Below are 26,556 nucleotides of genomic sequence, written 5' to 3'. Positions count from 1 at the left end.
CAACTGTGACAACTGTGACCTGGATGACTGAGAATCTCCATAGACATTTAGCCATGCACTTTGAGACGAATACCCTTCGAATGGTACGGGAATATGAATGGATTTCCAGAAAAACAAATTGCAGACTACAGGACCATTTTCATTTCAGTTTGAGATGCAGACAACATAGACTCATCCCCAACAGCCTGTATCTTTGTTCAACAGTGAAGGGACACAGCGTGGAAACATCCTGCAAGAAAGCACAATCCCTTCAGCAGTTCCAAGAAGGCTCCATACTACTCAGGTGACCTTGAGGACACAGACAAAACCTGCAAGTGGCCTCAACAACTCTCTAAAACAATGCAAATGATTAGCTGTCTGCAAGGAATATAAATCCTTCCATTCCCCACCATCCAGTCAGATCTGAAGAAGCTTCTTGGATGAGAAGCAAAGCGTCTTCAAAGAAAAACAAGAAATTCAGTTGCCTCCTGAAAAAGCATCTTTGGGACAGTCATGACTGAGATTCTCCATAGACGGTCCCTTATAAACCTCTTGCCCCACTCAGTGACCATCTATGTTGTCTTTTATCTGATAATTCCTAGCCAGGGTCTCTGGGCCTAGTCTCCCAAGGTTACTTCTACATTATCACAACTGCATAGAAGCCATTGGAATTGGATGGTTAATAAATGTGGATAAATAATAATACAAATTCTCTTCCTCTTATTTTTATTTCAAGCTTTTGCCATCACTCTCTGAAATAAACAAAAGCACTGCAAAGACAGTAAAAGAAAATGTTCCACAGCCTTTCATGTTGAACACATGAAAAAAACCGAAACTGAAGATAGATGTTGGCAAAAGAATTATCATTAATCCTCTAATGCTATATGTAATCAAAAAGAAAATGGCTTTCTGCTCTATTTATTTTTGAAGAATGGAATAGTCATTTGGATATTTTTAATGGGATGACCAGCTTAAAAATGGTCAGTGCCTTCCTTTTGAAACTGTCTTCTGAAAGTTAACAAAATATTTTCCATTTATATAAATTAATTAAAAACTATCTTTTAAAAATCCTGAAGAAAGACTAGGTTGATCATTTGAATTAATTTAAATTAATTTCCTGTGTGATTCCTCTGAGGAATGTTTGAAGATTATGTCCTACTTCTCAGTGTCTTGCCAGTACAGTATCCATTCAGGCTGCAAAGTTTCATAGTTCCATGGATAATGGCTCACTTTTATGATAAACTCACCCCATGTCTCACAAGTACTGCTTTTTGTTGCAGAAAAAAAAAACTGGAATAATCTCTTGAGGCATATTCAGACCATAAAACATCTGCCAGATCGACCATTTAATGATTAGAGCATATAATATAAAATGGATGGGTGCTTCTACAGCAGAAATGACATTTTGGCTCATAAGTGCGTCCCTAGTAGTCTGTAGAGAGATCTGTTGTTATTGTAACTGAGGTCTGAACATCCTACAATTTTTGAGGACAGAAACTGCTATCTATGAAGTTGGCAATGGCGGAAGCAGTGGAAATTAAATATTAGAATTGCTCTAAACAAAGCTCTTAATAAAATGAAAAAAGACAGATTTTTTTCTACATAGGAGCACACATCTGTTAGTGTATTTTATGTAAGATATAAATATTATACTCCACTATGATTGAGTTTCTATGCCACTAGGAAGCATTTAAACTAAGGAAGATAACTGGGATACCCCTCCTCAAAGTAGGACAAGAAGCAATGGATGGAAACTAATCAAGGAGAGAAGCAACCTAAATCTAAAGAAATTCCCTGACAGAACAATTAATCAGTGGAACAGAAGCTGTGAATGCTCCAACACTGGAAGTTTTTAAGAAGCGATTGTATAATCATTTGTCTGAAATGGTATAGGGTTTTCTGTCTAAGCAGGGGGTTGGACTAGAAGACCTCCGAGGTCCCTTCCAACTCCGTTATTCTGTTAATTCTGAAGTTCTTTACCCTGCAAGTCTAGGAAGGAATGCTGTAATTATCTGTATTGTCATGTGGGTACATAGGCAGCATTTCTATTGGAGAGTCAGAAGTGCAAAACAACTACGTGGACAGAGGTGCAGAGACCAGCTAGGAAAGTCATTGAAACATCCATGCAAAGCCTTCTGGAAATATCCATGCAAAGCCTTCTGCTTTCAGATTTCAAGGAGGGTTGCATTATCCATGTGAATGTATTTTTAAAAATGAAGGCATTTTAATCATTGCCGCCTCCTGTGCAGTATGAAATAATGCCTTTTCTTTTTTTAATATATTTCTTATTAAAAGAAAATTTTATGCAAACTACAGAAACATAAAAGAAGTAAAAATAAAAAAACAAAGAAGAAAAGAAAAATTGAATAACAAAAGAAGAAAAATATATAAAGAAGCAAATTTCTAATTTTGTAGCAGTTGCAAACTTAATAATTACCATTTCCACCCTCCCAAATTACATATCCTGGTTCCCTTCTTCCCATAAACAAACCTTTTTAATCAATATGTTCCAAAATCACCAATTCTGTTTTATCCATTTTTAGAAAAAAAAAAGGCTATAAAGAGTTTCCCATCTGTTATAAAAGGAATTGGTGTTCCCTCTTTAATTAAACAAGACAATTTAGCCATTTCTGCAAACTATCTTCAAATTCTGTTCTTCCACTACATAGGTATTTCTGTATTCTTCCATCGTTGAGTCAATAATTAGCCTCACTGAAGTTGCCGTATATACAGGTAGGCTTCAACTTATGGCCACCATTGAGCCCAATATTTGTGCTGCTAAGTGAGAAATTTGTTGTGAGTTTTGCCCCATTTTATGACTTTTCTGACCACATTTATTAAGTGAATCACTGCAGTTCTTAAATTAGTAACCTAGTTGTTAGGTGAATCTGATTTCCCTGTTGACTTAGCTTGTCAGAAGGTAGCGGAAGATGATCACATGACTCCAGGACACTGCAACCGTCATAAATGTGAGTTAGTTGTCAAGCATTCCAACTTAAATCACATGACTATGGGGATGTTGCAATGGTCATAAAGGGTGAAAAAAAAGTCACTTTTTTCAGTGCTGTTGTAAGTGAACTGTTGTAAGTCGAGGACTACCGGTAATTATTTTTCAACCTTTCCAGTTGACAGTCCATAAGGCAAGAAATCCTAAGAAATTATGCTTTTTCCATTGTTACTGAAATCTGCCTACATTGCTGGTGCCTGCTTGTCCTAAAGGTGCTTTTTTTTCAAGAGGCAACTGGATTTTCTAATTTTTATTTATTTCTTTTATTTGTCAATCGCTTACAAGATAATAGGTATGAGTATAAACATGAGTAAGAGTACAGGAAATAGGTATGAATAAATGGGGACAATAGGACAGGGATGGGAGACACGATGGTGCACTTATGCACTCCCCTTACAGACCTCTTAGGAATGGGGTGAGGTCAATAGTGGATAGTTTGAGGTTAAAGGAGTGGGGGTTTCTTTGAAGACGTTTCACCTCATCCAAGAAGCTTCTTCAGCTCTGACTAGTTGGTGGGGAATGGAAGGATTTATACTCCTTGCAGACAGCTGGTCATTTGCATTCTTTTAGCGGGTCGTTAAGGTCACTTGAAGTTAAGGTCACTTGTGTCATCAGGATCATCTGAGTGGTGCAAATTGGTGGGGAGCCTTCTTGGGACTGTTGAAAGCACTGTGTTGTAGATTGGAGATCGATGAAGTTGTACCCCTCTCTTCTGTTGAGAGAGGGCTGTTCTATTTTGACATAGATGGCCTCTTTGACCCCTCTTTCAAACAAGTGATCCCCTCTGTCCAAAATATGGACATTGTTGTCTTCAAAATTGTGTCTTTTAAATGTTTCTTTTAAATGCAGATGGGCTGCTGAATCTGGTCCTGATGCGTTTGTTCTCCTATGTTGTGCCATGCATTTATGAAGTGGTTGTTTCATTTCCCCAATGTATAGTATAGATCTGCACATGGCTCACTATATTGTACTGCATATACCACTTTGCTCAGTTTCTGTCTGGGTGTTTTATCCTTGGGGTGGACAAGCTTCTACCTTGGTGTATTCTTGGGTTTGAAGTGTGTATGTATGTTATATTGGCTGATGATCCTCCTGAGCTTTTCTGATATGCCTGCAATGTACAGAATGACGACATTGCTTCCTTTATTGTCCTCGTCATTGTCTGTTACAGAGGAGCTCCTATAAGGTCTTTTTTTGAGATTTGATGAAGGCCCACTTGGGATAGCCAAACATTCTGAGGGATTCCTTGATGTGTTTATGTTCTTTTTCGTTCCCATCTTTGCTGGTAGGCAGGCCTTCAGCTCAGTGCTGTAAGGTTCTGATAACTCCCTTTCCTCCCATGTCTTCTCCATAGATGTGGTGCCTGCTTGGTTTTGCAGGACAGCTGATGACCTCCATGTCCCAGGTGACCCTACTCTTGGCATACACTCCTAGTATTCTTCACTCATCACTCCTAGGAACATCATCCCACCATAGTGAAGCAGATTAGTAGGACATGGGGTGCAGTTTGAAAGACTTTATTTTGTACATGTGTATTTATTTCTTTGATAATCCATCTCAGGGATTATCTGTCCATACAAATATGCCAATGTCAAGCCTGAACTTGGTTAGCTGGTAGATTGGTTTATATCTGGTTTATTCATATGAATACACACTTGGGAGCTGAGAGTGGGGGAGAGCTGAGGTGGATGGAGCTCCAGCCAAAACAACATAACTGGACAATGAGTCAGCAGCATTCCAATGGCTGCCTGGCCAGAGGAAGGAAGAGCAAAGTTGCCAGGAAACGGTTTCACATCCAATGTGACATATTGTTTTGGAAAATTGAAATTTTTTTAGTTATAGTGACATGGAAAGCCAGGAAACTTTCAGTACTGGCTTTCCACTAGTTAGTGCCAAGATGGTGTACCTTAATAAATTTGTACTTTGAGGAATTGAAATGCCTTGGAGTTCGTTTTATGATGGTCGCATTACTTGGAACCTGAGAGCCAAGGCCCATCTGCAGTATGCAGGCAGCATGCAAAACCACATCTCCTCTGGTCTGTGGAAAAACTTTCCCCCATTCCTCCATGTCCAAAAGGTTGGTGGCCCCTGATCTACCTCAAATAAAGAGTTGTATTTTCTAAACAATTTTAAAATATGAGAAACTTTTTCAACCAAAGAACAGTTTTTGAGATTTTTCCCTTCCCTGTTCAATTGTAGCTCTTCCCTGCTAAACAATTAATTACTCAGTTGACAGAAACATTACAAGGAAGGAACCTGTTAATTATAAAGATGGTTGATGTCACTGGCACCAAACATTTATCTGCAATTGAGATGGGAGCGTTGTTCTTCAGTGGGAGGTTGTGAAAACAGGGATTGTGTAATTGTTTAAGGGCCTATGCAAACATCTCCCTATAAGAAATATGGATGCCTCGATCCTCAGAGGGTCCCTCTTCAATTCTTTTCAAGAGACAGGTACAAAATGTGGCAATACTTTCTGTGGGATCCAACCCGTAGGATGTCTGGAAGCCTGTATATCTGCTCTCTTTTTTTCAGAGTTGCTTTTGGCTCAGGAGATGAGTGATTACAACAATAATAGTACATTTGTTTTTACAAACAGCTGTTAAGATAAAAATTGAAACTATGACAAATGTCTAATTACCCTGCCACAATAGCTATGTAAGTCTGCCAAATGTAATTCTGATTAAGGCTCCCCTGAGAGAAAGTGCTAAAGTACAAGTTGACATTAAGTAGGGAATGGCAAGTTATAGAAACAATTTCAGTGCCAATTACCTAATCAACTTGGGCTGGAATAAATTCTCAAAGCCTCGGCGCCAGAGAACAATGCCAGGCAATTTGTATATATCTTCTTTCATTCAGAATGCTCCTGGATCCATCTCCCGTAGGAGCATAGGAAGCTTATTGGTAATGGGCCTGATGGTTTGTCTACCTACTGTAGGATGACCGCTCCAGGATCTGCAGGTCCATTATGACTCCCCTCCTTAGCAGCTCAAGCCCTTTTTCATTTGCCACTAAATTGTTTATTTCCAAATGTCTTATGGGAGGACAAATTGGTTTGACTTTGCTTAATGTGTACCGGGGAAGGAGTGACCAAATACATAGAAATACAAGCCACAGTTCCATGCAGAACTCAGAATAACTGAACATAGTAACTGGGGAGTTCCAAAAGTCATTAACAAATTGGAATGTGGAAGAAGAAGAAAATGGTCAAATATAGCAGGAATGGAAGCAAGTTAACTGTATTAGGCACAAAGGAAATCAAATTTGAAACCTCACATTTTGCCTCATAGGTGCTTCGTTGCACTTGGGTTTTATCAGTTATCAATCTGATAACAGTTATCAGCTGTTTGGCAAAACTGTGATGAAATTGTGTGAGCTAGAAATCTAGTGAATAAATAAAAGCAAGTAAACTCTGAATTTTCAGGCAGCCCAGCAGCCAAATTGTCAGTAACTATAAGGATAATACACTGCTCAAAAAAATAAAGGGAACACTTAAATAACACAATGTAACTCCAAGTCAATCACACTTCTGTGAAATCAAATTGTCCACTTAGGTAGCAACACTGATTGACAATCAATTTCACATGCTGTTGTGCAAATGGAATAGACAAAAGGTGGAAAGCATAGGCAGTTAGCAAGACATCCCCAGTAAAGGAGTGGTTCTGCAGGTGGTGACCACAGACCACTTCTCAATTCCTATGCTTTCTGGCTGATGGTTTGGTCACTTTTGAATGCTGGTGGTGCTTTCACTCTAGTGGTAGCATGAGATGGAGTCTACAACCCACACAAGTGGCTCAGGTAGTGCAGCTCATCCAGGATGGCACATCAATGTGAGCTGTGGCAAGAAGGTTTGCTGAGTCTGTCATCGTTGTGTCCAGAGCATAGAGGTGCTACCAGGAGACAGGCCAGTACATCAGGAGAAGTGGAGTAGGCCGTAGGAGGGCAACAACCCAGAATCAGGACCGCTACCTCTGCCTTTGTGCAAGGAGGGACAGGAGGAGCACTGCCAGAGCCCTGCAAAATGACCTCCAGCAGGCCACAAATGTGCATGTTGTGCTCAAAACGTCAGAAACAGACTCCATGAGAGTAGTATAAGGGCCCAACGTCCACAGGTGTGGGTTGTGCTTACAGCCCAACACCATGCAGGACGTTTGACATTTGCCAGTGAACATCAAGATTGGCAAATTCGCCACTGGTGCCCTGTGCTCTTCACAGATGAAAGCAGGTTCACACTGAGCACATGTGACAGACATGACAGGGTCTGGAGACGCCGTGGAGAAAGTTCTGCTGCCTGCAACATCCTCCAGCATGACTGGTTTGTCAGTGGGTCAGTAATGGTGTGGGGTAGAATTTCTTTAGGGGGCCGTATAGCCCTCCATGTGCTCGCCAAAGGTAGCCTGACTGCCATTAGGTACTGAGATGAGATCCTCAGACCCCTTGTGAGACCATATGCTGGTGCAATTGGCCCTGGGTTCCTCCTAATGCACGACAATGCTAGACCTCATGTGGCTGGAGTGTGTCAGCAGTTCCTGCAAGATGAAGGCATTGATGCTATGGACTGGCCCACCCATTCCCCAGACCTGAATCCAATTGAGCACATCTGGGACATCATGTCTCGCTCCATCCACCAACACCACGCTGCACCACAGACTGTCCAGGAGTTGGGGGATGCTTTAGTCCAGGTGTGGGAGGAGATCCCTCAGGAGACCATCCGCCACCTCATCAGGAGCATGCCCAGGCATTGTAGGGAGGTCATACAGGCACGTGGAGGCCACACACACTACTGAGCCTCATTTTGACTTGTTTGAAGGACATTACATCAAAGTTGGATCAGCCTGTAGTGTTTTTTTCCACTTTAATTTTGAGTGTAACTCCAAATCCGGAACCTCCATGGGTTGCTAAATTTGATTTCCATTGATAATTTTTGTGTGATTTTGTCGTCAGCACATTCAACTATGTAATGAACGAAGTATTTAATAAGAATATTTCATTCATTCAGATCTAGGATGTTTTATTTTTGTGTTCCCTTTAGTTTTTTGAGCAGTGTATATTTGTTACTTTATTACATGGTGTTTTACTAATTCTGTTAATATTTTGGTCTTGGGGAAGATCTATAAAGTCAGGCATGATTGGTGTGGGGGAGGGGAAGAATACAAAAGGTGGGAAAAGTTCAAATTACAAGCATTCTTTTTGGCTTGGTAATTATTTAGTCAATGAAATTTCCACTATCCTTTATCTGTTTATAAGAAGCTGATTCATATGGCCGAGCTCCTTCTGTTTCCTTCTGTTCTTCTTTTAAATTAGTGTCATTTATTATGGTTGATATATTAGTTCTATAAATTACATTAATGATAGTTTACATAAAATAGTTTTTGATGCATTAGGTGTAGTATAAACTGTCTCCTAGCACTGAATGGGCAACATTTCCTTTCGGTAGAAACTGGTACTGAATGCTGTCTTCTTACTGCCCGCCTAGAGTTCACCTTTGAAGAGAATGCATCAATAGAAATTGGCTTATTACCATACTGGCTGTCAAAACTTTTCAAAGCATGCTTCTCATTGGGAAAGAGGGTCCTTCAGGCATTGTCCGCCTCTCTGCCTGCAGGAAAAGATTAGTTCCTTAAAATTGTATCCTGACAATCCCCTTTCCCCTTTAATAGTACCAATGGGACTTAATTGGGCTGCCACAAAAATTGTCGAAAAGAGCTTCAGAGTCTTGTCAACTCAGACGTTGGAAAAGAATGATGGCGACTAATGAAAGCGGCACAGCATGGCATGGGATTCGGCAACCTGCCACTTTTCCATGTGCCACCATTAAGAAAGTAGGGAAAGCATGTGCAAAATTCCTTCCAAGCCTTTTAATAAGTAAGTTTACTCTGGTTGTGTGGCCAGGAGGAAGGCAGGAAAGAAGAAAAAAGAAAGCAGACTTAGCATGGAAGGGTCAGCAACATTCTGTGCCATGGTCCAATTAATTCCCCGTAGGAGATGCATAGGGGAAAATTTTATCAATTTTTTTTTTCTCTACCTGCTGTTCAGATCCAGCCCATTTTCAGGGTTGACTTTTCCCTCTGTTAGTTTTTCTTCTCACTTCAGATTTGATCCACTTCTGTCCTGTTTTTAAATATCCTGAAGACAGATAAACGGAATGCTAACTCCCTTGCATAAGTTCTTTCCTACATTCTGTTGGGTTAGAATAACAAATTAAGAAGAGCATGTAGAATACAACTTCTGGAATTATTCCTGGTCTCCTTATTACTGGTGGCTATAGGAGGTTGCTATATTTTTTGCTGTATAATGAAATCATCTGGATTTTTTTTCCTCAAGGACTAATCATCATGTGTTGCCTTTGGTGTCTCTGTATATAAATGACTTCAAATATTTAAACAAGGCAGGTACATCTCTTGTTACTTATTTACAGTTATGTAGACTACCACTGGCAAGTTCCTATGTGCCTTATAAGAATTCCATAAATATCAATTTTTAAAAATATGATAAATTCAACCATCCATTGCTGGTAACAGGTAATAGCAATGATATATAGTTAAAACCTTATGAAAGAGCTGTCTTTTAACATTTCTGTAGTCGTTACCTGTTCTGTATTAACATTCTTGAAGACTCGCATTCCGATTGGTCCACCCGGACCGCAACGTGATTGGCTGACTGAACTCCTGTGATTGGAGCGCTAAGAATCTACCGCGATTGGCTGAGCCGATCGCGGGAGATTCAAAGCGCTGCCATTGGCCGCCGAGCCACCGGCTGGCTGTATAAAGCCAAGCGGCTCGCAAGCCTATTCTGTTCCATTCCTACCCTCACAATAAAGAGCTGAATGTTCACTCCCGAGTCTCGCCTCTCAATGCGAACCGATCTACCCGACTTAACACTGGCGACGAGGGTGGGATTGTGAGGCGAGGAACCAACCAGCACGTGGCAAACGGCGCGCAACGACCCACAAGATGGCCAGCAGCACCCCGCCACCCGCTCCATTTGACCCAGCCACCGAGGACTGGGAATTGTACACCGATCGCTTCCAGATGTTCCTGGAATGCAGCAATCTCAAGGATGCCAACGGGCAGAGAAAACGAGCCGTGTTCCTGACGCACTGTGGCCCCGTGGTATTCAAGATGGCCAAGGCATTGGCAAAGCCCGCCGACGTAAAGGAAATGGACTGGGCTGACCTCGAGCCCATCTTGCGCCACCATTATGCCCCTGCCGTGCCCATACTCATCTGTAGGCATGACTTCTACTGGTGAGATCAGCGCGAGGGCGAAACCATAGGTGATTTTGTGGCCCAGCTAAGGAACCTAGGGGGTCTATGTGGGTTTGCTGACCTGGACGAGGCGTTACGTGACCGAGTCGTCCTCGGACTCAGAGACCCCGTACTGCAAAGCCGGCTGATGGCCTGGGGCGACATCTCCCTCGCCAACACCCTCGCTGAGGCAACTGCAGCTGAGGCCACCCGCCAATCGGCAGCCCGGATGCGGCAGGCGAACACAACTGAACGGCCGCCAGGCAACGAAGCGACCCCGGCACCAGCGAGGCCCGGAGAAGCCAGCCGCCGAGAAACAACCAAACATCACGGCAACATCGACCCCCAATCTGACACCGATGACGAGGAAGAGGAGATTCACCGGCTACAGGCTGAGCGTGACCGGCAGGACCGGAGGGGACGTAAGTCAGGATTCCACTGCGCCAGTTGCGGCGGCGACCACCCCCGCTCCGAATGCCATTTCCTCGATGCCATCTGCCGGCATTGCGAGAAGCGGGGGCACATCACCAAGGTGTGCCGGAACAAGAAAAACTAGAGCCCACGACGAAGCAGCAGCAGCCCCCGACGACGAGACGGCACCCCCCGAAACCGAGACCGCCAAACCGAGAGCCGATGGAGCCGCGATGGCCACAACAGACGACTCAGCGCGAAGCACACCGGCGTGAAGAAACCCACCAGATGGTCGTCATCGGCCACTCATCGACCATGGACGCCCGAAAAGTACACGTGGAGGTGAGCATCGAAGATCAGCCCTGCGAGATGGAAGTGGACTCCGGGTCCTACCTCTCCATGGTCTCTTGGCGCACAATCAAGCGCCTAGTGCCAACCATCCGCCGCCACGAGCTAGACGACCAAAAACTAATCCTGAAGGATTACCAGGGAAACCGCATCCCTGTGGCCGGCATCGGACACTTTAAAGTCACCTTCAAAAATCACACCGAGGTATTGCCACTCACAGTTGTAGAGAAACCCCAGCTTGCTCGGCCTGCAATGGTTCTCCCCGCTGGGAATAGAAGTGACGGGCATCCACCACACAGACGAGGCTGACTGGGAAGCGACGCTCGTGAGGGACTTCCAGGAGGTCTTCGACGACTCTCTAGGCAAGTACTGAGGGGCCCCTATCTCCTTCAACCTTAACCCTAACGTCGCCCCGATCCGCCTCAAACCGCGGCGAGTGCCATTCGCGCTCAAACCGAAAATCGACGAGCAACTAAACAAGCTCGTCGCGCAAGGGGTTTTAGAGCCAATTGACCACGCCCGCTGGGAAACGCCCATAGTCACCCCCATCAAACCTGATGGCTCCATAAGAATCTGCGGTGACTATAAGGCCACCCTCAACCACGCGCTACAGCAAAGCGCCTACCCCGTCCCAGTAGTACAGCACCTTCTGCACTCACTGGGGGGAGGCCGGGTCTTCGCAAAACTTGACCTGGCGCAAGCCTACCAGCAACTGCCGGTCGATGCCGAGACAGCCGAAGTGCAAACAATTGTCACACACCGCGGGGGCTTCCGATGCAACCGACTCCAATTCGGAGTCAGCGTTGCCCCAGGAGTCTTCCAAAGCCTCATGGAAAGACTCCTCCAGGGAATAAAAGGAGTGGTCCCCTACTTTTATGACGTGCTGGTCGCAGCTGCCAACAAGGAACAATTGGAAACCCGTTTAAGGGCAGTGCTGAAAAAATTCAAAGACGCCGGCCTTAAAGTCAAAAAAAACAAATGCCAACTCTACACTGAGAGGGTCGAATTCCTGGGGTACCTCCTAGACCGGCACGGAATCCACCCAACTGGAAAGAAACTCAGAGCCATCAAGGAAGCCCCCACACCGACAAACAAGGCGGAACTACAGGTGTTCTTGGGACTGCTTAACTTTTACAATGTTTTCCTACCCCAGAAAGTGACTGTGGCGGAACCCCTGCACCGGCTACTCGATAAAGCAGCCACCTGGACCTGGGGGAAGCGGGAGGAGACTGCATTCCAACAGACAAAAAACCTGCTAACATCAGACGCGGTCCTGATCCAGTATAGCGAGACCCTGCCGCTAACGGTAACATGCGACGCGTCGCCCTTTGGCATCGGAGCAGTCCTCAGTCACACCCTACCCAACGGGAAGGAAGCACCCATCGCCTTCTTCTCGAGAACGCTGACCAGACCGGAGAGAAATTACAGCCAGCTGGACAAAGAAGCCCTCGCCATCGTCTCCGGAGTGAAAAGGTTCCACGAGTACCTTTACGGTAGGACCTTTTCAATCATTACAGACCACAAACCCTTACTCGGAATACTGGCAGGGAACAAGGCCACCCCAAACATCCTGTCACCCCGGATGACAAGGTGGCCCGAGTTCCTTCCCGCTTACTCATATGAACTGTCACACCGACCCGGCAAGAATATCCCGCATGCAGACGCACTAAGCCGGTCACCCCTACCAGACTTAGATGACGACCCAGCACCCACGACAACGACCCTGCAAATAGAGACTCTACCCAGCCCGCTCTTAACCGCACCAGACATTGCCCGAGAAACAAATAAAGACAAACGGCTGGCGCGGGTATTGAGCTGGGTAGAGCGGGGGTGGCCGGAAAATGAGGGCAGCGAACAGTTCAAAGCCTTCAGGAACCGGCAAACCGAGCTGTTCACACAAAAAGGGTGCATACTCTGGGGAGACCGGGTAGTTATACCAGAGACACTACAGAAAAGGGTACTGGCAATGCTACATGAGGGGCACCAGGGCGTGGTCAAGATGAAAGCCCTGGCCAGAAGTTACGCTTGGTGGCCAGGGATGGACAAGCAAATCAAGACATGGGTCGCCAGGTGCAACAGGTGCCAAGAGACAAGATCCACCTCCCCGCCGTTCCAGTCCTGGAATGGGAAACCCCCAGAGGACCGTGGTCGCAAATACACATAGACTTCGCCGGGCCGACCAAGGGGCATACATTCCTCATCACCGTGGACGCCTACTCCAACTGGCTGGAGGTAAGCACCATGAGGACAACAACAACAGAAGTGGTCATCGATAAGCTTAACAGACTCTTTGCGACACATGGGTTGCCAGATGTCTTAGTGTCAGATAATGGCCCGCAGTTCACGGCACTGGCATTTGAAAGATACCTGGCTGAGCGGGGCATCAGACACGCCCTAACCTCGACGGCTCACCTGGCGGCGAATGGACGGGCGGAACGGATGGTCCAATACACAAAGAAAACCATCCAGAAAATTGAAACCTGCAACATTCAAGAAAAGATAAACAGAATGCTACTCATACAGCATATTACGCCCAGCACGACCACAAACAAAAGCCCAGCAGAACTACTGATGGGCAGGAAATTGAGGTCCCCGCTGGACCGGCTACACCCCACTTACAACCCGGAGAAACCCCCAGATTCCTCCAGCCGGCACCGGGCATTCAACATCGGGGACACAGTCTACGCAAAGAACTTCATGGGAGACCCACCCTGGGTACCCGCGCAAATAACACAGGTAACCGGCCCCCAGTCATACAGACTCCAAACCACGGATGGAAGAAGCTGGAAGCGGCACATCGACCAGCTACGGTCTAGGCTAGCCGCCAACACCCCCGACGCCTCGACAACAACAACCACAGAAAGCAGAGAGGGAGGGGGAGCCACAAAAACCAAGCAGGGAAACGACAAAAGGCCGGAAACGCCAGCGGTACACCCCCAAACGCAAGCCGAACACCCCCCACCAAAAGATAGCAATGTCCAAATAAACCAACCATACTCACCAGCAGACCTCAAGCTGTCGCAGACGGGAGCTTCACCTGGAAGGTACAGTCAAGCCAGCTCAACCAGCCCAGAAAGACCAGGCGGGAGCAACAGGAACTGCAGCTCGACCGACCCAGGTAGCCTGGGCGGGAGCTGCAGCAACAGGCCCGGCTCACCCTTCCAGGCGGTTTCATCAGAAGGGTTGAGAGCGACGCGGAGCCCGTCCAAACTGGCCGACGATCACACACAGACTGAGCCGCGCAGGTCAACCAGGCAGGTACGGAGCCCCGCCTACCTGCGTGACTACGTCACCACGCTGCATCGGATGAAACCATGAGGGGAGGGGTGTTCTGTATTAACATTCTTGAAGACTCGCATTCCGATTGGTCCACCCGGACTGCAACTTGATTGGCTGACTGAACTCCTGTGATTGGAGCGCTAAGAATCTACTGCGATTGGCCGAGCCGATCGCGGGAGATTCAAAGCGCTGCCATTGGCCGCCGAGCCACCGGCTGGCTGTATAAAGCCAAGCGGCTCGCAAGCCTATTCTGTTCCATTCCTACCCTCACAATAAAGAGCTGAATGTTCACTCCCGAGTCTCGCCTCTCAATGCGAACCGATCTACCCAACTTAACATTACCAGTAAAATATTTACTTTCAGCCACGTTTTAACTCCAGATGGCTTGACATTTTCCTGATAAATATTTATTTACCTAGTTTACTGGTTTGCAAGTATGATTAGCAAATATATATGTACTTAGGTGGTGATATGCAGTATCCATTTATTACATATAAGCTATCTATAGTACAGTCATCTACATTCTTAGCATATATCTTGGCAGTGTGTGTGTGTGTTTATGTTTCTCTTCTATTGTCATATTGCTTCTATGTATATTTATGCATATGTGCTATTTCCTAGGACATGCTGAGTAAATAGGTTTTAGAATGGATCCCTTGTCAGAATTCTGAATCTGTACCCAATTCTCCCATACAGATGCATTGGATTCCTTTTCTGGAACGCTTTTCTCTCTAGCTCAACCTCTCATCTGGTCTACTTTTGAACCTGATCTTATTTGGGTCAGAAGGTCTCACCACATCAAATTTACTTCTGTTGTGTTTGGATAAATTCCTTTTACATTTTTTTTTTTGCAATATTCTGTTCAGAAGAATAAAAAAATGAACTCCTAATCTAGAATCGCTTTATATTATTAATTATCTGTAGATTTTATTTTATTTATTGTGTCGCAAATAAAGAAAATTTTTCCAACGTCTCCAGAGATATGGTCGAAATTCCATAATTTCCCAGCCAGGCTCCATTTGTTTATATTGTAAGATTTGTTTATTGTTGAATCCTTCTAGTTTCTACAGAGCTGCAGAAAACATATAGAGATTAAGCTAGAGAAGGATGACTTAGAATACGGTGTGAGAGCAAAATGAGTAAACTGTTAGTAGTTGGGAAAGAATACTTAATAACTAAAAATAAGTGACAGCTAGTTGGGATTCCACATCTAGCATTTTGTGTTGTTCTTCATTTGCTTCAACCTTTTTGAGCATGTGCTATTATTTAGAACTTGAGGAAGGAAAAGTACCAATGCCAGTATCTGCCATAAATTACTTTCTTTTAACCATTGCTCTCATATTTGAAAATTGCTTGGGCGAATCAGAAAATCTGTTGACATTCTGCAAAATTGTTTGCTTGCATTTTAATTGTCTTAATCCATTATGTTTCTCTACTATTGTATGCATCCTATATAGACTTATAGAGTATGCAGAAACATATTAGCCTTCCCAAATCTGGTGCCTGCCACACATGTCAGAACTCACAGAATCCCAGATAAGGAGATTTTTTTTCTTGCCTTTCTCAGTCATTTAATTATAGTCTGAGTGTAAAGCACTCAGCATGGTAAAACAATGTTTTTCTTAAAACAAAGTTTTTCTTAAAATTCACTCAGCAGTGCATAATGAAACTATGCAATTTGTTTCCACAAATTATAGCAATGGATATATATCAGACAAACACAATACACAAGCTTGATGATGGCAGATGAGATTCTGCCGAAACGTTGCTACAACTTTAAAAGCACAACTATAATAACGTGGGAAAATACCCGAACAAAGCTGAATACCATACATACATACATACATACATACATACATACATACATATTAAAATCCTTTTTAATGCTAAAACTTGGGGGATTCTGATTGAGGTTATAATTTAACAAGTAGGGCATCTCTCACTTATATTTTCCCGTGTGAAAATTGCAGGATTGTATTTTGCTTCTAAAACCACAGCAGAAAGGAGAAAAAAAGGTTCCAGCCCTCTTATCTTCTAGCCTAGACATGGTATCCATTCCTAAGCTTTTATATAAGTAAGAATAAAGCAATCTTATAACTATGGTACATGTGATATGTTATAGGCAAAATGTAATTAGAATTTCAGATGTCTGTAACTTGTAGTTTGCCTTTGAAAAGATTCATGGTCAATGAATTCATCATTCGCTATGAACCCTGCTAACTATTTCCAGAATCCATGGTGGTTCTTTTAATGCCAGTTGTTGAAAAACACTATTGGAATAGGATAGTTGTTGTTGTGGGTGCTTGTAACCTTCCAAGAGGCATCTAGTCCAACATAGGCTATAATGTTATCCTAGATAAAGTTTTTACTTTGCTTGCACTCTAACCCTTTATCTTAGCTTATGAGGGCAAAATTATTATTATAAAGTAGAGGCCAAGGTTAAATTCCCAACCAGCTCTGACGTTTAGTGTCTCTCAGCCTAATGTAATAATAAAATTGGGGATGGTATGGAGAAAATTGTATTTCTCTTTTTGAAGAAAAAAATGTTATATGTTTTCAATACTCCGACATTTATTTTAAAGAATTGCTAGGAATCCAAATTGGTGAGTTCCTCCCTGTCAAATTTAGTTTAGTCTTTGGAAAATATTATGATCTTAATAGTATAGTTGATCTCTGCAATTGGAAGGTCAAAATTCTGTAGTTTATAGTTTAGAGGAGACTTCTATAATTTTGGCATATTTTTCTTCTGGTAATAATTACATTATGTCTAGGAGATATGGCTTTTCAAAACAACCAACTCTTGCAGTTGTTCAGGGTGGAATGGATTTTTAGCTTCTGAGAATGTTCTTTCTCAGGCAGTTGAATACTGTACCTGCAATGTATTAAGACATGAGTTGGAATTTAATAATAAATAAACCAGACCTGAACTAATTTATATTTCCCAAACAAATACTTGAACTAGCAAGTCCTTTGCTTTTCACATGCCTCTCTGAATTTTGCAAAGCAATTCTCTGTCCTTAAAAATGTTTACATTAGATACAATTGAATTTAAAAAACGGCATACAGTGGTCTGATCAAAAGGAAAGCCACTGCAATTAAGTATCTTGATATGGTTGTCATATTGATTGAGGTCATTAGAAATGTAAAAGAGATACAGCCATGTTATTTATTCTGCTAACTTCCATTTGTGTCACAATTTGAGATTTTTGTGATAAGTGGAATTCGTCTGCAACCATTAAAGACAGCCCATAGATCCCAAAGACACAAAATAAATGTAAGGTTTGGTTTTCCTACCTTGTCACTGGACAATATTGTGCAACTTTTTTAAAAAATCTGGGACCTGAAATTAACGTGTTTGACTTGGTAGGAAAGTATAGCATCATTCTTTGGCCTTTTATCTTGAACATTACAAATTTTGCCATTTGTCTTGCCTTTTGTAGGATTGGGAGGGAAGCTATTTTTAAAAAAAATAGGTATATTGCTTTAAAAATTAGTAATGGTAATCTGTAATAAATAAATGTTACTTTCAAAGAAGGAAAGCTCACAAAGGCTTTGTATGTCTTAAGAAAAGCTTACAAGGAAGCAAGATATCAAATTAACACATTTTGTGCTAAAGACATTAAAATATATAATTTTAATTCCTGTTGCAACCAAAAATGAATATAATAAAGCCATCTATTTAAATCACAGTTTCCCATAATATATTCCATTTTCTATTTAATGGACTTGTGGGCAGGAGACAGGGACATCATAATTTGTTTTTACCAAAGAAGGCACTGGTACATATATCACAGGAGAACTGGATTCAGGCAATTGTTTTCTTCACTTGAGGTGAAGAAGACCTTAAAGGCTAGTTTTTTGGAGTCTGAATATTGGTGGAAAAATGGTAGGGAGGGCTTATCACAATCAGTGCCATTTTTACAAAAGACATTTTACAATCATTGTTTCAATTTCAAATATTGGCCAAATAATGTTAAGTTGAATCGTGTAAAGAATATTCTAGTGTAAGTATCCCTCTGAGGCATCCTTGGTGCTCTCTGAGCTTGTCTAGCACTGATGGTGTTACCTAGTTTGGGTAATGAAATGTCTGCAAGAAAGCAGTCAAGCTCAGAGAGCACCAAGGATCCTTCATTTCAATCCTGAGCTACAAACATTCTCTGTTATTGATAAGTATCCTTCTATCCTTGGAAATACTACACTTATACTTTTCAGTTAGAGGAAATCAGGCCTCTCTTTTTCTCCCTTGGAAGATGCTTTCCTCTCATCTCCTTACACATTTCCCAGATGTACTAATGTGTTTAGCATAACATGTCTTTCTGCTGATAGAGGCACATCTTTATCTTAAAAACAAGCAAGCAAAAGGATGGCTGCTGAGTATTTTTTTTTATTTATCACTCCCCCCCAAGCACAGTAGCCAGTGTAAGCTTCCAGTAACACAAAGAACATATGCAGTCATAAATATGTTCTTAAACAGCTCAATTCTTCCATTAGCTAAAAGTAAAGCTCACAAAATGAACTCTATAGAATAAAAATGCTAACTTTTGTATCATTCATCTATTTTCTACTAAAAAACAAGCAAGCAGACAAATAAAACAACTGTATCCGTGCATTTCAAATGAAAAAAGACCTGAACCACTTGATCTCCATTAAGATATCCCATACAAAATAGGTACACTCTGTCTATTTCCCCTTATTTCTAAGAAGTCCACCTTCATTTCTGAGGTCTCAAAGGTGCCTTTTCAAAACTGGTCTTTGTTTTTCCTTGAAGACATTTTACTTTTCATCCAAGAAGCTTCTTCAGAACTTCTTCAGAAGGAAGGCCCACAGAAGACTTGGTATACCTTAACAAAAGCTTGCAAGGATGCATGGTATCAAATTAGCACCAAGAAGCTGCTTGGATGAGAAGCAAAATGTCTTCAAGAAAAAAGTCAAGTTGCCTTTTGAAAAAGCACCAACCATGACCTAGATGACTGAGGATTTCCATAGTCATTCATTCTTAAATCCTTCTTAGTTGTTTTTTTTTTTTTTACATTTAGGAGGTTACTTGCAAGCTTTCTAGAAGTATCTACATGTAAAAATATCTTATGGTCATGAGATTTAGAATTATGTTTCAACCTTTAAAACATTTAACTTCTTCCAAATTCTTCTAGACATAGAGTTTGTACATAGCGCACTAGGCCAATCTAAACACTATAACCTAAGTTTCCTTCTCTAACAGTTTTCTCAGTTATCTGCAGAGTGTATCACTTTTAGTTCTGAGGTGCACCATTCCACATTTGCTTATATTTAATTACTCATTATTAGGAGAATTTCTTTGTAATTTCCTTTATTGACATTATTTCTTTTAATATTGCTACAGTATTTTGTAAAATCAGGAATCCTGCTGACTCTCAACTCTAGATACTGTTTCTTATCATTAAAAATGTGAGGGCCCAAGAATGTTATTTGAAAACCCTATTTTCATGCCTTCATTATAAAAACTATCCATATATTCTTATTTTTCCTTTCAGTTCTTTAATTATCATTCTTATCCCTAAGGAAGATGACATTTTATTACATGACCTTCCTCATTTGAAATTCCCAGTTCTATTCTGAACAGGCCAATGGCAGAGTTCTTTTTAAACTTCATAGCACTTGTGGCAGTTGTCCAATCCCTGGAGAGAACCAGATAAGGAAATGCTATGTTTTCTCAATTATTGTGAGCATCAAATTGGAGAAAGTTGGCTTAAACTTGTAAATCTGTTTAATTTTCATGTTATCAAAGAATAGTTTCCCACAGTGCTTTGTTTGTAGATTTAATTACTTGGGAAATTCTATCATTAGTCTTCATGTGCTAACTTTTATCTTTGGGAAAGCTTTTATTCAAAAGACTAAGCATTAGGAAAGTTTGACTGAAAAGGAAATTTAACTAATTTAGTCTAAGTATCTTTGGACAAAAGATTCTCATAGAGGCGATTGATAAATCTTTTTACTTGAAAGATTACAGCATTGATTTACTTTACCATAGTATTAAAATAAATTGCTTACCTGTGAATAATCTCACTGAAACATAGATGATATTGAGTTTCATCCATGTTAAATTCTAAGACTGGTATTCTTCTGATAAATATAAAATACTGCCAAAACTACAGTCTGTTTTCATTCCTGATTGCAACTCATAAAGTAAAAAATTTAGACGGGGTCTCAACCAAATAGGGATTTAAAACTCTGGAGTAATTCACCAATGTGCCCCAGATAAGAAGAAACTCTTCTAGTTTGTAAAGAGATTGGTCAATGTTGTCACCTTGTATATATATCTATAACTAGATTTATGTCTGCATTTATTTGATTTATATTTTGCCTTTATTTTGTACAACTCAGGGCAACATAAATCTATTTCTTTATCTCTGTATAATTATAACTTTGCAGCTATGAGTTCTAAAAAGATATGGAGGAGAAAAATAAAGCAAAGGACTGCTGCAAGCAGTAGGAGTAATATTAGCAGCTTTGAAAAGTTTGTAGATTACAAATGGACCTATAAGTTGCATTATTAATCCAAATCATTGAATTATAGTCTCTTTTTGCATGCCAAATTCAACTATTCAATGATTTGAAGGATTCAGTGGCTCCTTTCAGCAGTCTGTCCTCTGATTATCAGGTATCACATGCTTGATCAATGTAGCTTATTAGTAGAACCTATTAGTAAAGGGATAGGGATGGCCTTGAAGAACAGGAGAATGAATTGCTGTCATGGTGATAGTCTGATACTGTAAGTGGGACTGAGCTTGGGCCAAGAAAAGAACATGAGAAAGCATTCCAGATAAACTTCTCCCTAGTTCACATGAAGATAAAGGGAGAGAGAAGGAAGTGCATTCAAAATTACAAAATAGTGTTACTACAGTTGTTATAATAAAATAGTTCTGACCCATCTGGCATTGGTTTGGTCTGGTCTACCTTGCTGAGCTGACACTTGCTTAGTGGGAGAACCTATACTTTGTAAGTTGAAAGTCATTTTAAAAAATAAAATCTTTTCTTTTTATTCTGGATCTGATTGAAAGGTCCCTCCAGCCAATGTTCTAGTCTCATAATGGTCAGCCAACAGAAACTCACATGCAGGACACAAATGCACAATACCATCTCGCTAAAGTTGGTCAAAGCTAATTTTCCTATTAATAGAGGTAACACATAGTTGTCATAGATAGGCAATAGTAAAAAATCCATTCTCCAAGACTCCCTTTTAAAATCATTCTCCTCTCCCTTTTAAAAGCAATTCAACTTAGTAGACATCAATGCATCTTGTGGGTATTGGTTCACAAATAGTTATGCGCTAGCTGAAAGAGCACCTCCATTTCTTTTGAAACCAATTGTATCATTTTTCTAGATTCCTCAGTCTGGTATTTCTGGGTTTTGTTTTGTTTTTGGGAAGCTCTAGTAGCAAATGATGAGAAACACTTTTGACAGAGACTCTGGGGAGACATTGATACAGAAGACAATATTGAACTAAGCAATTGAAAGTGTCTAAAACAGTTTCCTATGTTCTTTCTTCTTGAGTCCAGTTGCATTGTACAGACAACATAAAGACAAGAAGCTTAAAACAGGTAAAACCTAATTTCTTCAGAGAGATCTGTGTGCACTATCCCCTCCAGACACATGATAGTTGGCAGTAGTTCCAGAAGTTCTGCAGAGCACTTGAATAGGAAATGTGTATGCACTGTATTTGTGAATAAGGACAAAACTCTTTCAATATAGCAATTTCAATACTAGTCTTATACCTTTTCCCAATCCAATGCCCTCTAATTTCTTGGCCTTCAATCCCTGTAATCTGCCAGCTACTAAAAGATGGAATTAAGAACGTTGATATCTCAACACATCTAGAGAGAGCTATCATATGGTATAAGAATTGGAAAAAATGTTTTTGGGTAATCAAAACGTTTTTAGCCTACTATTCTTGATGAGTCTTCCATCCACAGTGGATTTGAAGGAAGGGGGGATTTGGCATGCACTCTAACACCTGAAGTATTGGAGCAGGAAATTTTCCAGTGATTGCCTTTTTTTTTTTTCAATCTGCAGTTCTCCCTTTAAAAGTCACACATAGTTTGGAAACTGACAGACTTTTTTCTTCTTCTTCCCCTAGGGTGTCTCCTCTGCAGAAGTCAGAAATAGTAGACATGGTAAAGAAACATGTGAATGCCATCACTCTGGCCATAGGGGATGGTGCCAACGATGTTGGAATGATCCAGACGGCTCATGTTGGAGTGGGGATCAGTGGCAATGAAGGCATGCAGGCAACCAACTCTTCTGATTATGCAATAGCACAGGTTAGATGCCTACAAAGAAACAGCTGCCATATCCTGTTGAAAGGGTGTTGGTTGCGTAGACAGCATAAATACTTCACTGCTGATCTAGAGGCCAAGCAGATGTCCTTTTTTTCCCTCCTTTCCTTTGAGGATGCTGACTTAATGCAGAGAACTTGTAAATGTGTGCAATTCCTTCCATTGTACTTGGCCAGGAGCCATTTCATCCTAAATGCTGAGGTTTCTTTTTTCCCCATCATTGTGTTTCTACCATATTTCCAGTAGTCTGGAAGATGACTCAGACATTGCAGTTGTCAAAATAATAGTTCCTCCTCCTCCTCCTCCCTCCTCTTACTTTTATTCTTGCAATAGACATTTGTTGATCACCTGTCCCTATTCTACAATAGAGACTGCCACTCCTTTTTTTTTAATGATATAAGAAAACGCTATGAAAGAAGCTGAATATTCTTTAGCTTCCTACTTCTGATCAGGAATGATCAGTGATAGGTTTCAGAGATGGTCAAGAACCACTGACTTTTTCAGTTGCCCTGATTTTGAAATTCTTTGATGGCATATAAGATTTTCTGATGCAGTGCCACTTTTAGCTTATTATATAAAGCAGGGATGTCAAACTCAAAGCCTGGGAGCCAGATCTGTCCCACAATGTGGTTAGATCTGGCCCACAAAGAAACACTGAAGGGCTGTCCCCTGGCGCCTCAGCCCCGGCCCAGGTCATCCAAGCACTGATCTAAAACTTGGTGGCAGCCATCTGGGCCTGAACGCAGTCAACCTTAGATCTGCGGGGCTGCCCTGCAGTCTGCGAGGGGCCACCGTCGTCCCATGCAGACAATGGATCCCCAACCCCCACCCTGGGCACCATAGGCACCACCCTCCGATGTGAGCAGTGTTGAGCTGGCCACTACCACCCCAGCCATGCCCCCTGGGCCCCCAAGGTCAACCCCAAGCCTGATGTGGCCCTCAATGAAATCGAGTTTGACCCCTGATATAGAGATACCTGAATGCGGATAATTATAATAAACATATGCTCAAACATAACCATCATATCCATCATTCTGAGCTGTAAAGTTTAACTTTCATTATTCACTGTAAAGTTTATTATTTGATATTGATTAATTACATCATCCCTGGTAATGCCATCCTTGCCTTCCGAAGTGAAACATACAGGTTTAATGGTTTAAACAATTAAGCAGTGGTGATGGGCATTATCCAGTTCAGCGTCTATTAGTACTTACTATAGTTCTGATTTTAGGATTCCAAAAGGCACAGTATGATAAGGGAAACATAGTTATATGGGAGTCCTTATCAATCCCTTGGCATTTATTCAGAGGTTATCAGTGAAAGACCCCATCATCACCTTTTTTTAATCTCTGGGATTGAAGGAATGGCTGTTAGAAGTAAATCAAGATCAGTTTATATTGCTGCAGTGTGTGGCTTCCTAGATAATATTAAACTCCCACTCCTATAATTTCTTTCTGTTTGCAGTGCCAGCTAAAACTGATGGAATGCAAATTTTTTTAAACAGAAAAACAAACAGCCTCCCAACCAGTCTCCAGACCCAACAACAGTGAGGTAGATAGGAATCCCTTTTTGGTGTATCCTTTTTCCTGATTGATACATCATCATGAAGGGAAATTGGTTTGAAAACAAGAAACAAGATGCTTCAATATTAATTCAAGCAGCCTTCCCAGGATTTCACCCAGAGTCCAGTGTGAACTTTGGGAGCTACAATCCTGATTGCTTTAAGGGCACCAACTGAATTAAGATACTTAAACATTTCCAAGATATCTTTTAAAGGAGCACATTATTTGTTTCTTGAAGACCTATCCAATAACTTGAAGGAAATGTATTCATCGCAGAAGGCAATCCTTGTTTTAGTACGAGAGTTAGCCTTCTATCTCAAGAAAATCTAGGAATCTTAGGTCTTAAGCTTGGAGTTCTTGAGAAGCTGAGATCCTTCAATATTGTTTCAGTTCAGGCTTCATGATTAACTTCTTCCTTTTTCCTTCTTCTCCGGGACAGATACAAGTCTAAGGCATTTTTGACAACAGCCTGGAGCTCTTTTTCTGTCCTATTGTCTGGTCTATTCTTATGGGTGCAAAGGCTCTGTAAAGTTACTGCCAATGTACAGTTAGCCTTGGAAGTCCCATTGTCCTGTTCTTCTTTGAGAAGATATCAGGATTCTCATCTGATTTTGATGAGTCCTGACCTATTCCTCCAATAAGAAGACTAGAAACTCCAAATCTAAATGCTAATATATCTAGGAATATTTATTTCTTTTAAACAAACAATATCTCACAGACAAAGATATGAACTATTTAAGAGTCATTATTTTTAGGAAAGTTTAAAGTATATGGTGCAGAGACAACCCTTTCTGAACATATCTCTCATCTTCATTATAATGCAATCCAATGACGTATTTTTTTCCCAGACTCCCAAAACCAAATAGGGTCATTTTTGAGGCAGTTCAAATCTTGGATGTAGATTTTATTGTTTTTAAAAGGAGGAATTAATTATGTCCAAGGATTACCTTTATTACTGAACTGCTGATAGAAATTCTAAATGAGTGAGTATTCATCTAGTTTCCTGAAGAAGAGACTACACTATTTGCTTTGTCTTGCTTCTCACATCCTGCATTTCACTGATGTAATAAGTGTTGGCAGTCTTTGGGATGCCTGAGGCAAACTCTGGCTGACCGCCACCTTGCGGTCTGACCAGATGTTGAATGATCCTGCAAGGTGACAAGCACCATTGTTTCTGATTCAGAATGAATCTCACTGGTTCTTTTTTAGACACACAACCACAAAAATCAGTATTTTTATATGGAAATATGTGGGATGTATACTTATTTATACAGTATATAAAAATGGAATGCTCTTTTAGTGGGATCATTTTTCTTCCTCTCAGAAAATGCATGCAGGCATTTCTTTAGAGTATATTCTTCTTTTTGGATCTTATTTTGTCTTAAGCTCTGCCGATATTTATTTTTTCTCCTACCTTTATTATTGTTTATAAATAACTCTAGGTGGCGAATGTACCTGATACTCCTTTCTCCTGCTATTTTCTTCACAACAGTAACTCTGTGAGGTAGGCTGGGCTGAGAGAGATAGAGAGTGACTAGCCCAAAATCACCCAGCTGGTGGGATTAGAACTCATGGCCTCTTTGTTGATGTTAAATTAATTGGTGTGTTATAATCCTTGGAAATTTTTGGGAATGCTTTTCATTCCAAAGTTTCCTTCTGAATGAGGAACAGTGCTTTGAAAACCCAGAGATACAATATAGGAAATTAAAAGCTAGATTAGTATTGGGGAACCTGTATTCATATTCCTGCCCAGTATAAAGTCTGTTGAATTGCCTTAGCAAAATCATTGTCATTAAATGTAATCCTCATTGCAGCAGTATTGTGAAGGTGAAAAGGTAGGAAATAAAATGCTTCTATATGACCCAGGATTCCTTGGACGTAAAGTAAGCCTCGGAATGGTAAAATATATATATATGTAGGAAATGTTAATGAAACGGTCATTTTAATGTAATCTGATAGAAACTTTCTAAATTATTTTTGCTGAGTTATTTCCAATAAGGCAGAAATAAATAAATAGAAGCCCATAGGGAGTATATAACATCACCCCAATCCCTGGGATCCAATTTGTGGCAATCACTAGCATCCTGGGACTGTGCTGCAGAAATTCAGCTGCAAATTGACTAACTGGGGGCAGAACTTTTCTTATTTTATTTTATTTTCTAAAACAGGCAGGGGAGTGAGAAATTTCACCAGAAGTAAACTCCTTTTTTTTTGGCAGATAGTTACTGATAGTTAGGAATGTTAGTGGGCAAAAAAAGCAACTTCCAAAGATGAACATCAGTTTGAACCAGTTGCCTGAAAATGGTGGAAGAAGTTAGCTAATAACTTTTATAAATACAAAGCAGGAGTTGGATTCAGTCACTCCTTTCAACTCTATTATTCTAAGGTGGCCTCTATATGAAATGGGAGGCA

At 41.3% G+C, this 26,556-nt stretch overlaps 1 protein-coding gene across 30 annotated transcripts in view; it reads left to right on the top strand.

The window, feature by feature from the left end:
- ATP8A2 (ATPase phospholipid transporting 8A2) overlaps positions 1-26,556 on the top strand; it is a 346,608-nt gene that overhangs the window by 161,446 nt on the left and 158,606 nt on the right. For all 30 annotated transcript variants that reach the window (XM_087937192.1, XM_026708935.2, XM_026708941.2 and 27 more), the window contains one exon: positions 22,384-22,567. In XM_087937192.1, coding sequence (XP_087793318.1) covers positions 22,384-22,567 — 184 coding nt within the window. The remainder of the gene's footprint in view (positions 1-22,383; positions 22,568-26,556) is intronic.

Source organism: Pseudonaja textilis, chromosome 7, assembly GCF_049901715.1.
Source record: "Pseudonaja textilis isolate UNSWEBS1 chromosome 7, rPseTex1.2, whole genome shotgun sequence".
NCBI classification, from domain to species: Eukaryota; Metazoa; Chordata; class Lepidosauria; order Squamata; family Elapidae; genus Pseudonaja; species Pseudonaja textilis.
Note: the sequence above shows the minus strand (reverse complement) of the source record. Positions and strands in the feature narration are given on the sequence as shown.